The sequence below is a fragment of the Emys orbicularis genome, chromosome 17 (assembly GCF_028017835.1).
Source record: "Emys orbicularis isolate rEmyOrb1 chromosome 17, rEmyOrb1.hap1, whole genome shotgun sequence".
Lineage (NCBI taxonomy): Eukaryota > Metazoa > Chordata > Testudines > Emydidae > Emys > Emys orbicularis.
In genome coordinates this window covers 10,577,135-10,593,969 of record NC_088699.1, presented here as the reverse complement: position 1 = coordinate 10,593,969, position 16,835 = coordinate 10,577,135, and the positions used below count along the sequence as shown (strand labels likewise).

Sequence of the window (16,835 nt, the reverse complement as noted above, 5' to 3'; positions counted from 1 at the left end):
AATATCTAGAGACTAGGAGAGGGTAGAATGCCAAAAAAAAAAAGTTTTGCCTCACAATACCAAGTGAGCATAACAAGGACTATCAAACACAAACCTCATCATCTGGTGGTGGAAAATTTCGTTTGTTTTAAAAGTCTATTACAAATCTCTGGACTATTTACTACATTACATGGAAGATGCAATTAAAACATCATCTGAAGTTACAGTGCAAGAAATGCTTCGTCCCACAGTCAGTACTAAGCCCGTTTCCCTTTCAGTCTGCAGTCACTTGTTTTCAATCAGTGTTTGCACTTTGTAGACGAGGCCCCTTGCGATCATCAGGATTTCCTGGGCATTGTGATGCTCCGCCATTTCTACAAGAGAGACAGACACCGATTTGTACCTGCCAGCCTCAGGCGTTCAGGCTCCTGCAAGCCAGTGAGACACCAAAAGCACTGCATGACGGGTGACTTGCACATTCAACGGTGTCATCAAAGTTCCAGGATTAATCCTTGGGAGCTAACGGTCCAGAGATCCTACCTGCAGTGCTAACAATCCCTTTTGTTTCAGTTTTAGTGCTGGGGAAAATCCCTACAGCCATAGGGATCGGAGGAGGAATAGGCTAGCACTCTGGTAAGCTTGAACCATACAGCTGACCTTCACACCCATTCCTCAGTTGCAATACAAGTCTCATACTGCCATCTATTTTAAAACGGTCTCATGCTGCCCACAGGACAGAAGTTTTATAGCCGCCCCGGAACTTTTTCCAACAAAAAAGGTAGAAACTTGTCTGAGAACAGGCTGCCCCTGAGCCTTGAAAACCCATTTTCTTCCATCACCCACATAGCTCCCAATCTATGGCAGCGGCTCTCAACCAGGGGTCTGGGGCCACCTGGGGGGCTGCGAGCAGGTTTCTGGGGGTCTGCCAACCAGGGCCAATGTTAGACTCGCTGGGGCCCATGGCAGAAAGCTGCAGCGCCGTGTCCTGGGCTGAAATCCAGGGCCCTGCCACCTGGGGCTGACACCAAAGCCTGAGCAACTTAGCTTTGTGGGGCCCTGGGCAATTGCCCTCCTTGCTACCCTGTAATGCTAGCCAGGGCTTTTATATGCAGAAAAACAGTGGTTGGGGCACAGCTGGGCCGTGGAGTTTTTAGAGCATGGTGGTGGTGGGGGCTCAAAGAAAAAGGTTGAGAACCCCTGATCTACAGCCACCAGAGAGGTTACCTGCATATAAACACTGGCTGTGAGTGAGGAGTGAGTCTGGGTTCCTCTGTTTTTTAGGTGCCCACCTTGAGACACCTTCTTAAGAGTCCTAGCTTTTGAAAAGTGCAGAACACCCGCCCTCTGGAAAACAGGCCCATTAATGTGTTCAGACCCAGAATCACTAGAAAAGCTTGGCCTATTTCCCACACCCTAATCTAAAAAACCCACCAGACAGTAATGGGGAAGGGGTAAGGACAGGAGAATGACACAATTCAGCTGTTTTTTATCAATGTTTAAAAAAAAAAAAAAAAACCAACAACAACCCATCTCTTACCATTAAAAAACTTGATGATATCGGTGAAGTCCATGTTGTTATCACGGATAATCTCGCGATAGACCTCCACTAGTGCTAAGGCAATGAAAAGGACAAAATGTTCTGAAGAGATGTGCTTTGCTGCCCAAATAACTTCCCACACTGTAAATACATCCTCGTACAACAATTCTGAATGGGAATAAACATTACAAGAGCATCTGATTATTCAAGCTGACCATTTCTGTTTCTCAAAGGACATCTTTTCTAGGGCCTTAGGCAGAGGTCAAACAGTACTAGAAGACAGATTCTGACACTCACATGAGTCATGGTGGCAAAACCTGCTCCTTAGTGGTTATACAGGCTCAGGGCGCTGTCAACGAATGAGCTTACTTTGGTTCTGAGTTTTTGTTTATACAAAACTTCCTATGAATAGGAACATTTTCCAGATTGAAAACTAAAACGACAGATCTCCCTTTTGGGAATGAAACGTTCCCTTCCAACACCGGGGATTTAAACAGCACTGGGCTGCTCCCTGGAGACTAGAAACTGACTAGTTCCATTGTGGGTCTTGAGTAAAAAGCAAAATATAACCAGCAGAGGGGGGTTATGGGAGTAGATGAGATTTTTTCGTAGATTATGAAGACAATTAACTAGTAATTTCACAAGACATACAAAGTAAATACAGATCACAGTGCAGGCATGTAATAACAGACATGAGTTTACCACTAGGTGTATAATCTCAGTGGCCTGGAGCACATTCCAAGCAAGACAGACACAAAGGAGTCAGTCAGTGTGCTCTGTGAGGCAGAGAGGTGGAGTGACTTGTCCCCATGCAGGCCAGAGGCAGAGCTGGAATCAGGCTCCAGTTTCCCCTTCCTCTGCCTTGTCGATTTAGATGCTAGGGGCCAGATGTGTAAAGGTATTTTGAGGCCAAGTTGGATTTTCAAAAGTATCTAGGTGCCCATTTTCCATTTATTTCAATGGCTTGAGGCATCTAGATGTTTTTGAAAATCCCACTAGGTGCTTTTAAAAATCTAGCCCTAAGTTCGTTGCGCCAGGTATCAGCTCTTACTTTGTTTATGGACAATATGTAGGGCCCCAATTTTGACTGGGGCGTCTAATCCTAAATCTTCACTATTTATTAACAAGAAACAACCTCGCTTCCTTGAGGGTTTGAAAGCACTGTCTGCTCTGCTGAGGTTGTGGCTTTAAAAAAGGTGCACAGGAATTGTTACAGCAAAGAACAAGCCCTAAAAGTCTCATGGCAGTTTCTGTATTTTGCTGGGCTGAGAGTAGCTGCTTCTTGTCAATGTTGTTGGGGGTACAGGCAGTGAGGCATGAATCGGACGCAGAAACAGACCATTAAGGGCTATCGGGTGCTGGTGGAAACTGGAGCAAGTCCATAGAAAGCAGTGGGGTTACTTCAGCTTTCCACCGACGTGCCCGCGAGCAGAGTCTGGCTCGAACAGTTCGAAACTCTCCGAACACCTGGGCCCAGTGACTGCGTAGGCTCTGCAGCAGTAACACTCAGACCTCAGTGGTTCAGGAGCCAAATTAGCCATCAACATGACCCAAAAGTCATGTGACTTCATTGTTTCATTTACTAGAGTGCTATATATTCACATTGAAACAGTATGATGGGGAACTACTTTGTTTTTATACATATTATGCTCAGAGCAAAATGACAGGCCAAGTATAACCAATTGTAGTTGATAAAAATAATAAATCAGATAGTAAAAGCATCCTGATTGGTTAATAATTTAATGAAATCACACAGTGTTTTAATCTCATGTGGGGTAAAGAGCCACTTGCAGCTCACGAGCCTCAGTCTGAGTATCACTGGTCTACAGAGTGCGTTTGGTTGTGAGCCTCGTTGGAGGAGGACTTGGGGGTCCCTTCAGAATCCTCTTCCCCACCCACTATCTAAGAGCTGCTCCAGCGAGAGAGAGAATCCACAGGCTCTCGTTTTTTCTCCTCTTCCATCTCTTCTCTGCAAGACCCGCACTTAAAGCATGTGAACATCTGTACTTTTCATAGCTGAGTGTCAACATTTCTTTAAGCATCTGATCTGGGGAAAGCTGGCGTATGTGTGTTTAAATGAACTATTGACTTGTTCTACAGCAAGCAGCGTCTCTTGGGTTGTAGCGATTGGTTATGATACACTTCTATTTAATGGTGGGAAAGGACATCTTGGTGTTTGGGATAGAGCAGGGGTGGCCAACCTGTGGCTCCGGCCCCACATGCGGCTCTTCAGAAGTTAATATGTGGCTCCTTGTATAGGCACCGACTCTGGGGCTGGAGCTACAGGCGCCAACTTTCCAATGTGCTGGGGGGGCTCACTGCTCAACCCCTGGCTCTGCCACAGGCCCTACCCCCACTCCTCCCCTCGCCCCCCACAGCCTGTAGTGCCCTTGCTTCTTCCCCCTCCCCGAGCCTCCTGCATGCCATGAAACAGCTGATCGTGAGGTGCGGGGAGGGAGCAGGAGGTGCTGATTGGCGGGGCTGCCGGTGGGCGGGAGGTGCTGGGTGTGGGGTGGGGGAGCTGATGGGGGGCTGCTGACGTATTACTATGGCTCTTTGGCAATGTACATTGGTAAATTCTGGCTCCTTCTCAGGCTCAGGTTGGCCACCCCTGGGATAGAGGATTATGTGTAATATGGTAGCATCTACAGGGCCCAACCAAGACTGGGTTGTGCTAGGTGCCTTGTACTATCTTCAGAGCTAATGCTGGGCTGATTTGTTAGAAGGCAAATTGAGAATTATAGGTAGGGTCCTTGGCATGACCATGGCAGCCTCTATTTACCATTCCTACCCCTAAAACCAACCCCCACAGCTGCTCGCTGCATTACACGCCACTGAAGTCAGGCTCTGAGTGTTATTACCTCTTTTAAAATCAAGCAGGAACCAACGATAGCAGAAGTAAAAGTGGGTGTAGTCTCCGTTTTGGTGCATCAATTCAAAGAGCTCACAGTCTAGAATCTGGAAAACAAAACCTTCAAACTTCAGTATCCTGCCTCCGACAGCACCAGTACCAAACGCTTCGAGCTGATTCTCTGTGCCCCACCCAGCCTGACCATGTGGTTCGAGTAGCTCCTTAGCTGCTCTAACACCACTACCTCTCTGTCTCCCTCCCTGTCGTGACCCTACACCAGAGGTGGGAGGGGAAGACAGCTGGTGGAGGAGACTTCCCCTACAGCAGGGGAATTCTCCACTGGTCACCCCCAACCAGAATACAGCTCAGGCCATAGTGGGCTAGAGCATCCAGCCCCTTGGTTTGGAGCGGTTGTGCTGGAAGAGGAACAAAATCTTTGCTCACAAGGGTACAGAAAAACGGGGTAGGAAGTTTGTATAAACCTCTGGGGCCAGATCCTCAGAAAGTGGCTGAGTTTCACTGAAGCGGACAGTAATGGCAACATACCCCAGCTGCAGATGCTTAGCTGAGTTCCCACCAGCACACAGGCAGGGGGGTGGCAGTTGTGTACAGCTGTTCGGACGGCACTTCAAAAACCAGGGGACAAAGCATCCAGCTGGCATAGCCGGATTAATATTGCTGAATGTGAGGTGTCTGATCACTCTAGCCCCTTAACGTCTCACGTGGGTGAGGGGGGAGAGACAGGATGGGACTGATACAGCAGGGCAGAAGTCAGGACTGCAGGCTTTTATTGCCTACTTTGCCACTGCGTGTCCTTGAATATGTCATTTAAGTTCTCTGTGCCTCAGTCTCTTCATCTGTACGATGAGGATTACCCTTACTTTCCTCGCCGGGGGGTAGTAGGCAGGTTGATATTTGTAGAGCTCTTTAAGGTCCCCAAGGGATAGGGCTGTTACCTGTCTGCAGCAGCAGCATCCTAAGGTCCCATCTGCACCTTTTGAAAATCTCTCCCCCCATGGCCTGAGTTCTTGGCAGACCATATTTCACCACCTGCCCTCGCTCCGGTAGGTCAAAGCAATGGTTAGTCATTGCAGCGCGGTAAAGCACCGGTTTGGGAGCCATGACGCCCCAGAGGGGTCCCAACACTGGTTGCAGTTCTAAACGTGGGGGTCATGGGAGGGGAAAAAAGATTGGGAGCTACTGCTTGAATGTCGGCAGCTCTGCACGCTGCTCACCCCAGCTATTTTAAGGGCTGGCTCGTGTGCACCGACATTTATAAAAACAACAAACCCAAACGGCACAAATCAAGACGTGTCAGTCACTTGCCATGGAAGCTCTTTGGAGCAGAGACCATTTGTTTGTTATACATTTGTGCAGCGCCTAAAATGGTGGGGCCCAACAATACAAATAACAGACATCTACCAGCCTGCATTGTGGTCGAAAAGTTCAAAGAAGCTAATGATGCGTCCAGTCCTGCAAGCCTGACTCACAGGAGTGGTCTCACTGATTTCCACAGAATTACCCATTTAAGGAGTGCAGGACTAGATTTTATAATCGGCTGCATTTTGTTATATGGAGTAATCTCTACTTACAATTCATAGTCTAACTCGCTGCAGAATGGAAGATCCATAAAATGCGAAGACCTCTCACCAGAGGTCAGGTGAATGTCTCAAACATAAAATGTGGAAGCGAATCAAAGTTAAGATGATTTCTCCCAGAGGCCAATTGATGGGCTAGTGCGTGAGCGCCTCTTTCACTGACGCCCGCCCAAGGTTCTGAAGTAAGTTGCTGTTCAGCAGCGAAATCGTTGAATGTGTTGGCCCTCCTAGCCATCTTCCTTATTTAATCCGTTCTGATATTTTTATTGCCCTTTAAAATCTGCCACAGAGCCACAGTATTGGACAGCCAGACACGGAAATACAATTTCAGCAAACTCCACTGCCCAGGATCTGTTCTAATGCATTTGCTCATTCAGCACAATAAGCCAAATGTAACCATTTGTTTGGATTAGCAGTGGCTCTCAAGCTTTCCAGACTACTGGACCCCTTTCAGGAGTCTGATTTGTCTCGCATACCCCCAAGTTTCACCTCACTTAAAAACGACTTGCTTACAAAATCAGGCATAAAAATACAAAAGGGTTACAGCACACTATTGCTGAAAAATGGCTGACTTTCTCATTTTTACCACTTAATTATAAAATAAATCGATTGGAATATAAATATTGTACTTACATTTCAGTGTCTAGTATATAAACAACTCATTGTCTATGACTTTGGCAGTGCTTTTTATGTAGCCTGTTGTAAAACTAGGCAAGTATCAGATGAGTTGATGGAAGCCCCTGGAAGATCTCTGTGTACCCTCAGGGGGACGTGTACCCCTGCTTGAGAACCACTCAGCTAGTTTACCCACCAAGTACCACCGGATGAATGATAAACAGAGACATCTAGGGGTGCCAAAAAATAACTTCCTCTGATTAAGAAGCCCCTATCTTAGAGTGTTATCAGCATATTGCTTACTTACAGTTTATGGTAATAAGTGCTACATGCACAAGTCTTTAAAAGATTGGGGCCTCCAATTTGGATATAAATAAACGTGTATTAAGTAAAATAGCTTCTTGTTAATGTTTTCACATTATGTGAATAACCTAATTATTTTTATTTTAATCTCAAAGTCTGCATTAAGGTTGAGCTGAGTTTTCATATTTAAAGCAAGGATTCAAGCGCTGACACACGTATGAATACAGCACATCTTCCCCAAAATTACAGCACTTAATCTCTAAGTACACAATGACTCTTCTGAGAATCTGCAATTAAACTGGTTGATTAAAATTTTATCCTTTAAGATACTCAGTGAGGTTTTTTGTCTCCAATGATTTTAACAGACACAAGCTTCCCATATTGTTAAAACTAATTTTATAAAGATCAAATGTCATATCTAAATATCTGTGTGTAGACATATTTGTAGCATTGGAAGTGTTTAGATCTTAACTGGTTAAGCTCAGTACCTGTCAGCCTCCTTGCATGCCAAATCTTTCCTTTGTTAATTTTAAAACGATAAAACCATTATGTTTTGTTCTTATTATTTGTAACCTATTTACCCTGCAAAACTGAGATCAGATGCAGCGGGGTGTGGGTGTGTGTGGTTTGTTTGGTTTTCCCTAAAGAGTTGTGATCTTCTTACAAATAACCCAAGCACTGGAATGGGTTACCTAGGGAGGTGGTGGAATCTCCTTCCTTAGAGGTTTTTAAGGTCACGCTTGACAAGGCCCTGGCTGGGATGATTTAGTTGGGGATTGGTCCTGCTTTGAGAGCAGGGGATTGGACTAGATGACCTCCTGAGGTCCCTTCCAACCCTGATATTCTATGATTCTATGAACCCAGCTAAAAAATTATGTGCATGTCTGTCCCTCTCTCTCTCTCTCACACGTACTTTGCTCAAGATACACACAATGAAGCAGTGGCCCAAACAGGATTATATAAACCAGGGGTCGGCAACCTTTCAGACGTGGTGTGCCGAGTCTTCATTTATTCACTCTAATTTAAGGTTTCGCGTGCCAGTAATAATTTTAACATTTTTAGAAGGTCTCTTTCTATAAGTCTATAATATATAACTAAACTATTGTATGTAAAGTAAATAAGGTTTTTAAAATGTTTAAGAAGCTTCATTTAAAATTAAATTAAAATGAAACCCCCCGGACCGGTGGCCAGGACCCGGGCAGTGTGAGTGCCACTGAAAATCAGCTCGTGTGCCGCCTTCGGCACGCGTGCGATAGGTTGCCTACCCCAATATAAACCATCACTGCTCCTGACTGCTTTTCCCCCACCCCCGCCCCACCTTCCTTGCCTTGCAGTGGAATGTTGGGGCGAAATAAATTACCCAAAGGTTATAGCCAGAACAGCCTTTCAGTCCAAGCCCTGCAGGTGAGCTCAAAGAAAAGCCAAGACAATTCAGTGTTCTTTCCTTCTCAATTGCTCTAGGGGGGCCTGAGCCTTCTCCCATTGAATCAGCCTGTAGACCCCTATGTCGTCATTACTCTTTGTAGCTGGTGTGCAGGATTGGTCCATGCGCTTTGTGGGCAGAGCTGTGCTGTACCAGAGAGCCTCAGCGCTCCTGCCAAGAGCTGTGTACGGGACTCTGCCCTATGCAGGTAGCAAGGGACGTTTGGGATCACAGACACCCGGGAATTGAGATGCTTAACCTCCCAATGGAGCTGTCACCACCAGGGGCGGCTCTATGTATTTTGCCGCCCCAAGCACGGCAGTCAGGCGGCTTTCGGCGGCGCGCCTGCGGGAGGTCCGCTGGTAACGCGGATTCGGCGGCATGCCTGCGGGAGGTCCGCCGGTCCCGCGGCTTCGGTGTACCCGCCGCCGAATTGCCGCCGAATCCGCGGGACCGGCGGACCTCCCTCAGGCATGCCGCCGAAGGCTCCCTGACTGCCGCCCCCACTGGCACGCTGCCGCCCCAGGCACGTGCTTGGTGCGCTGGTGCCTGGAGCCGCTCCTGGTCACCACCTCATTGCATCAGCAGGAAGAGCTTGCCCAAGAGCAGGGCAGCGTTAAGCTAGTGGGACACACAGACCGATACAAACATGCTTCCCCTGCCCTAACCCCAGCTCCTCTCCAATGAGGACTCGCCTGAATTAGCGATCGCATGTTGGCAAAATGTGTGTCCATAGCACCTCCGTTGGGGAAATTCTGGCTCATTCTCTTCATTAGGTGGCTGAAGCAGCTGTACGCCAGTTGATCTGTGGATAGAAGGTGGATGGATTAGAGTGCTGCAAAACCTGGGACCCACGTTTGTACTGGACAAGGCAATATGCTGCAGGGTAAGGTGGGGGTGCAAGGGGGGAGGGGGGGCAGCTTTGTCCTTCCAAATCTGTTGTTTTCCCCCATGACCAGTGCTGGGTGAAAACATGAGGCGGGCCACTGGAATGTCTGTTCTGATTGCAGAGCCTCTCTTACTGGGGGTGACTTGAGAGGCAGAAGGAACCCAGCTAGACTTGCAGATCCCATGTTGAGTTTGCAGCGCCAGCAGCTACAACAATACTGTTACCTCTGTTTACAAGTCAACTTTAGTCTGAGGAGAATACATAGGGAATCCCCAAGAGGCCATTGTGAGTCACTTCGCAACAGGAAGATGACTGGAACGCTGCAGGCTTCCGTTTGGGGGAGTTGCCGTTACATAATGCACACAGCTTCCTCCCAAACGTGGTACTTTTTTGACTCTGTGTGTTCCAAGGCAAAGCATTACAAAAGGAAAACTCGGCCCGCCTACCATTATCAAGTATAACCATGAGAGGAGCCAGTAGGTCACACATGCCCTGGACGTATCCGACCTCCAGGTGCTCCCAAACATAACTGCATGAAGAAAGAAACAGAAGAGACACTAGCAAACGTAGTCTCTAAATCCCCTCTGCTGGATTGTTTTTAGTGAACGTTAAGACGTTAAGTGTAGCTTCAGTGGGTGAATTCCCCAAGGAGGAAGCCAGTTGTGCTTACAGAAATCACCCTTAAAAACCTCTACAATTTAATAGAGAATGAGATCCTTTCTTACAGCTTTTTGGCACCAGCCTATAGCATTCTGTGTGAGGGAGAGAACTTTCTACTGCTCCAAAAACCCCCTATGGGGAGGTGCTCTGGGAATTCTCCGTGAGGGAACAGCTGCATATTAGTCATATTACAGCCAGCGGGAATCCAGCCCCCGATTCCAGTTTTCGGAATCATGCCCTAGGAAACTAAGTAGATTTAAAACACTGTATGAACTTCTAATACCACTTGACTGGGGCAGAAGGTAGCTCATACCACACAATTTAGATGCAGAAACTGTAATCCGGAGGCTTATGGAAAACCCCAACCAACGCACAGCCTCGAATGTCGGAGCATCCAAACTTTTCCGATGAGAAGTAAGCTTTAGTTTTTGGACTCACTTATTCTGGCAGAGCCGGATACTCCGCTAGCAGCAACATTGTTAAAGGGATGGTAATGACCGTTCTCAGGGGTCTGGGGTACTGGAGGGGGTTTGATCTGGAAATGTATCCTTCCCACCCACTTAAATATCACTCTAGCATCTGAGCACCTCAGTTTCCTTAATTAATTTGATCTCTGCTACACCCCTGGGAGGTAGGGAAGCATTATCCCCATTTTACAGGTGGGGAACAAAGTAGATTACAAAACTTGTCCAAGGTGATACAGAGAGTTGGAAGCTGGGACTTAACTAAACTATCCATCCTACCTCATCTTTTTTCTCTAGAAGCTTTTGGCCATACTTTACTGCACTCTGGAGGGATGGGAGAGGCACGCACTAGCTAATATTAACCCAAGTTAGCTGCAGTACAGTGAGGAGACGCGTTTGCTTTGCAAGCTGTGTTACCTGCACATGATGTTTCTGAGTTTCTCCAGGTTAGCAGCAGTAAAATACCAGTAATTCCGGTCGCACCTCTGGACATCTTTGTCGATTCTATGCAGATTTAAGGCAACAGTGTCCAGTAATTCTATCTAGGAGGTTTAAAAAAACCCAGTGAGTCACATTTGCTGTTAAACAAAAGATGCTTCTAGAGATTAACCTGAGTTAAGAAGCAGGAAGACGGCTGGATTCAGCCTCGTCCCCCTAAACCCCACGGGAAAGCGCTTTGAGATTGGCAGATGAAAAGTGCTCTATCCGTGCTAGTTATTATCATTACCAAGAGGGCGCTCCAAGCAGCACCGGAGCTCGCTTACCTGGCTCCTGCACTCACCGCAACAGCACAGGGGGAATCCTGGGGGGGCCGTGGCCTGAGTACATTGCGCTCTGGCAATTTCCAGCTGCGTATAGGCCCTTGGAGGCCAGCTGGCCCAGTTTAGAGCAACCCCTAGGATTCTTGAAACACCGTGGGAACCAGGGGCTGGTGCAGGTTGGCCCAGAGTGGGCGCCAGAACTGACTTCCCTCATTGCTGTTGAACTGAGTAGATTTTGGCACAGCAGAGGATTTGACCCCAGATGTGATTTGATTCCACTGAACCCGGAAAGCCTAGAATCCCACACTGCATCTTAAATACATACAGCTACCTGGGAGGCATTAATAGAGCAGCTACCCACTTCACTACTGTTGAAAGTTCCAGGGACAGTGCATCTGCTCTCACTGCTCAGCCATCCAAGCACATCCCAGCGTTGCAGGGGATTATTAATGGGCGATGGCAGGCTTTTAGCAGCAACAGGCCTGAAGCAAGAAAGCTTAAATCTGCCTCTAGCAACGCTAATATCCGAACAGGTGGTGTTGGGTCCAGATTAGGGCTAGGGTGCAGTTTCACGGGTTAGGATTTGGATCAGACGGCGCTAGACTCTCATGAGTTGTTCCTTTGAGATTTTGGCCACCTCTGAATTGGACCCAGAAGAAAGGCTGCTTCTGGATTTGGATCCAACCCAGCAGTAAAACAGCTCGGATGGATTTGGATGCAGGGGTTCCCCTCCCGCTCCCTGACATTCAGAGAGTTTAGGTGCTGGTTTTGGCCTATCCTGCTTGACAGAAAGGCTGAAATACATGCAGGGCCATGGGGAGGAAGAGAAGGCAGAGTGCTCTACAGACATAGGTCGATGCGTAATAGGATAAATGGTGACCTACTGTATAGGCAGCTCCACAAACAGAACCAATGTCCTCTCCAGACGTTAAATAATCCAACTGGGAGCACAGTTGTTCCTCCGTTACAGAATCCTGAGGCTCTGAGGGGACCGCCTTGGCTTTCTGAGCCTGGGCCAGGTCCAGATCTGGTCTTTCTAAGTCCGCGCTAACTTCTTCCTCCGCCCCGTCCTCAAAGCAGACACTCTGCCCGTCGTCGATGCTGGACAGGATGCCCGAAGCGACCGAGTAATTCCGAGAAGAAGGTAGCCCGGAGTCGGGAGAATCAAATTCTACTGACTGCTGTTCTGCTGCAGCCACGGCGACCGGAGTGTCGACGTTCACCACAGTCAAAGCGGGGTCAACCCGCCCTTTTAAATCTCGCTCTGCTGAGTCCATTTCATCTACAGAGATGAAGACCTGATGATGATGATTGCAGGAGGGGGAAAAAAAGGCAAGACCAAATGAGTCCCAAAGTCGTGTGTGGGGCTAGGTTATTTCAATAGATAAGATAACTGAGTCAGTAAAGCATCTGTATATTATCACACGCAGCATCCGTGCGTGTTTAAATTATAGCTGAACAGAGTGGATCTACCCAGATTTTACAATGAACTTAGAGGCTGGATGTGGCCAGAGAAGGGACTCTAAAAGTAATATCCACTTATATCTGCACACCGTGTCCTACATTTTCAAAAATGATTTGACGTTGAATGTCTCCGTTTTTGGGCACCTAACCCGAGTCACGTTTAAAGGGGCCTGACTCTGAGCACCCACCTGCTGAAAAATCAAGCCCCTTTATAAAACGTCTCTAGTTGGGCACCCAAGTTGAGCAATCACTCGTGAACCTGGAGATCCTGGCCTTCAACCTCATGTTCGCTTCCTTGTGTTGGGCAATCAAACTTCATCACTTTTTTTTTTTTTTTAAACTTGCTACAGATTTTGGGGACAAGTTCTGTTCTCAGTGAAGTGAGCTGACTCCTTATTGTTCGGAAGAGAAGTGCATAGCTTAGACTAACCTTGAATGTGTGTGTGATGGGGCTTTTATAGTCACAGATGGCTAGAGACGGGAGAGGCTGTTAGGTCATTGTCTATCCCTTCTAGCAATGTGGGTTTGTTCTGGACAATACAGTCTTACTGTCCACCTGACTTTCATTTTTTCCCTACAGCTTTGATGACTAAGATTTTTTTTTTTTAAACATATCCATGTGCATGAATTTAAGTTCTTTTGAAAAGTGCCAGATTAGCAGCCCTGGAGATGCAACCAGGGCAGCGCCCGTCCCCTACTCCAACGCACAGCCTACCGCTGTGGCTAACGCCTAACCTTATGTCATAAGGGCTATTCAGTCTGCCTACCTATTCTGTTCTCAGCATCTAGGCTTAGAGTGATGAGGGTGGAGCCAGACACTGGGGCCATCACTGATCTGAGCACCTGCCTACTAGCGATGAAACGGAGACCCACCACATGGTTGCTGGAATAGTAACTGCCGATCACTATTGCTCTTGGCTGGATTTGAACTCGGGACCCAAAGACAAAAATATCTTCAGAGCCATTATCAATCCCTTGAGCCAATCCATTCCCCAGAGGCTCTTAACTGAGAGGGATTTTCTGCTGCTGTGGTAGACAGGGGCCATAAAAGCTCCTTAGGCAGCTGGGGGAGAATACCCCCAATGCAGGCTTAGGAACAACCACAGACTACCCTACACGTGCCCCGTTGCAAGCCCTGGCATGGTACAGCCCAGGGGCCATAGCCCAAAACTCGACAGAGATTCCAGGATGCAGAGCTGCTGGGCAGGCTCTAATTGAGAGCAGCTCCCTGGACTGCCTAAATTATGCAGAGGGCAGTTTCCCAAGGGTGCCTCTGCTACTGTTGTTCCCCCCCAAGCTGTGCCTGCGTGCGCTAGGTTTCCAGCATCGCCCGTTGTACTGCAACATTCCTTGAGGATGAGTGCACAGGAGAGCAGAGAGCTAGACAAGACCGCGTACGTCGTTGCTGATGGTGGAATCCCTGTGGATCAATCGCTGAACGTGGCTGTCAATGCTGCTGCCTGAAGAAAACTTAGCAAAGATGGCAGAGTGCGACTCTTTCTCCCGCTGCTTCACGATGACCTCGCAGGCTTTCCACTCGGCCATGACCTTCTGATACTTGAGAGCAATATCTTCATCCACCTTCAAACAAAGACACAGACAGATACAGCTGAAATGCTAGACTCTCCTGGCAGGAGGGCATCCGAGACTGTCAAAGGCCCAGACGGCATGGCTTGCACTTCAGGAGAGATTAAAGCTAGTGAGGTGGCCAGACAGGATCTGAAACCCTGTTGAGCTCCAGGGAAACTGGGTTTGGGGTCTAGATCTCAACTCCAGGATGGGGCCCATCTCCAGCAACATAAGAATTGGGGGGCGACTAAATTCAGGGGTGGGTGTGTGTGTGTGTGTGTGTGTGTGTGTGTGTGTGTGTGTGTGTGAGAGAGAGAGAGAGAGGAAAGATGATCTTGTGATCACTGAGCTGGGATTTGGGACATTTTCCCTGAGAGACCTTGGGCAAGTCACTTAGTACCCCTGTGCCTCAGTTCTCCATCTGGCCAGTGGGGTTACCAGCCCTGCCCCCCTCACAGGGTGTTGTGAGGATAAATACATTTGCTTTTTGGAAGAGGTCAGCAAGAGGGAGCCACAAATAGCTAGACAGACGGGCAAAGTGGAATCAGGCGCATGGACAGAATGAGAGGCAAAGGACTGTAGTGAAATTTAAGGGCAGGTCAAGCTAGAACCAATGAAAAGGGAACAGTGAAGGTGCAGAATTCGCAGCTGCAGCCAGCCACTAACATCAGGCTTGTTAAATAGGAACAATCAAATCTCATGCTTCAGGGTGTAAGCTGCCACCACAAAGGGCAGGAAGGATTTTTTTTAAACAGTGTCATGTACAGCACTTCATGACTGGCCTCAGATAAATGAGAAGGGTGCTGCCCACCTCCTGAAATCTCATCTAGAGGTGAGGTGTGACTTGATGGACCAATAGCCTGCTCTAATCAAATCCTATGGCCTCCATACTGTATTTCTGCCCCCACCCCCACTTCCATCTTTGTAACCTAGGCCCCTGCAGTGAGCTCCCAGACATGTGTGCAGACCTCATTGCAGGATCAGCAGCTGAGTGCGATTCTAACAGTGGACGCTCCAGCTAAGACATCGTCGCACGCTAGCCAGATGCACCCGCCCTGGGTCTTGTTATTGGAATATACAGTTTTGCTACTGCTGGTTTCCTCTGTCGAAAGGAAAGAGCCATACTAGCGAGCTGGCTTCAGGCTCTGGGCTTTGCCAGCTGGTTGCTACTGTAGCCTTCTCCCTGGGCGCTGGGGGATATCTGTCAGGCGAGGTGGCTGTGGAGTCGTAAATCAGAAAGTACGACCCTTAGTGGGAGGCGGGAGGAGAGCCGTGGAAGGCAGTGTCCCCAGCCTGGCTGCTCAGCGATGACGGCATGATAGTACAGAAAGCAAAGGTGATAAATCATCTGGGATGGTTTCAGTTGAGGACCTGGAGAGCTGAAATTCTGACCGCTCGGATTTCTCACTTGCCTAATACTCCCTTCCATCCAATGCAGGCCTTTGTGTCCAGGGGCTGACTCCCCAAACCGATGCACCATTATTATGATTAATAATTATTTGTGCCCAGGAGCACCGGTCACAGATCTGGGCCCCACTGTGCTAGGCGCTGGACAAAGACGGTCTCTGCCCCAAGGAGTTTTCAGTCTAGCACTTCAATGGCACACGTTATCTAAGGATCCCAAAGCACCTAGCAAACACTGATTTATGCCTTGCAACCCCCTGGTGAATTTAGTAGTAGTCCTATTTTACAAATAGGGAAACTGAGGCACAGCTGTTAAAATGGGAATATAATGCAGTTGTCCTGATTACCAATCCCTGGCGGTAACCCCCAGACAAATATATCCTCTGAAGCTGGGACTAGAACCCAGGTGTCCTGACCCCAGGACCCCTGATTTAAGCACTAGGCAAACAGTCCCCTCCCAATAAATGCAGACTGGTCTTGTTTTTCTACTTACTGAATATTACCCGTACTCATCGGTTTTCCCTCCCTCTGGAGGAAAGGGAAAACAAGGAGATTGGTACTTTCTTGTCTCCCCTTTTGATTGCAGTCTGGCAAATTAGAGAGAGTTGGAGTTATCTGGGCTCCATCTCTAGTAATTAGTGTCTAACAGGAGCGGAGCCGGACTGGCAGTCGAGAGACACGTGCGTCTTGTGTCACAGGCGCTGCAGCGCGTTGCCAACATCGCTATTGCTAAAGCTCTAATTTATCAAGAACGGCAGCCTGGCGGAGAGGTCCAGCCACGGGCGCGGGAGGTGAGTCTCCGGAGCGCCGCGGTAGCCACACGCTCACACTACCACGTACACACCCAATCCCTCTGCCTGCCCTTTCCTCCCACTGAGACCTATGCCAGGCACAAGCCACGCCGGACTCCCCCTGCCGCATTCAGCGTTCAGGCTGCTCGCCTACGATTGCCCTTTGCAGACACAGACACGCGGGTCCATCAGCATCAGGGTCACGTCTTCAGGGCCACTGGGAGGCTGCAGTGTGAGGTCAGCATCACTTCACGCATTCCAATAAAGCATCTCATAAAAGGGAGACGCTGCTCACACACTGTTTGGCCTTCAGGCACAACAAAAAAAAGCATCAGGAGACCCTACAGTGTCTACCCTACCTGAAAGCCACGCCCAATGGTCTGCATGGGACCCTGCAGCTTTTCTGAGGCAGAGATGCCATGTGTTACAGGAACACGGCAGTGGGGCTGCTAGCTGTGTAGGCAATGTGCTGTCCGAATTTTCATCACAGCCCCCGTAGCCTAGGGCTGTAATGTGTAACGGCCCTG

General features: G+C 48.4%; 1 protein-coding gene across 2 annotated transcripts in view; it reads right to left on the bottom strand.

The window, feature by feature from the left end:
- Positions 1–264: 264 nt before the first annotated feature.
- SGSM2 (small G protein signaling modulator 2) overlaps positions 265–16,835 on the bottom strand; it is a 111,991-nt gene continuing 95,420 nt past the window's right edge. For both annotated transcript variants that reach the window (XM_065418274.1, XM_065418275.1), the window contains 8 exons: positions 13,943–14,125; positions 11,965–12,378; positions 10,737–10,861; positions 9,642–9,724; positions 9,002–9,111; positions 4,378–4,474; positions 1,517–1,684; positions 265–353 (listed from right to left, as the gene is read on the bottom strand). In XM_065418274.1, the coding sequence (XP_065274346.1) occupies positions 265–353; positions 1,517–1,684; positions 4,378–4,474; positions 9,002–9,111; positions 9,642–9,724; positions 10,737–10,861; positions 11,965–12,378; positions 13,943–14,125 (1,269 nt within the window). The remainder of the gene's footprint in view (positions 354–1,516; positions 1,685–4,377; positions 4,475–9,001; positions 9,112–9,641; positions 9,725–10,736; positions 10,862–11,964; positions 12,379–13,942; positions 14,126–16,835) is intronic.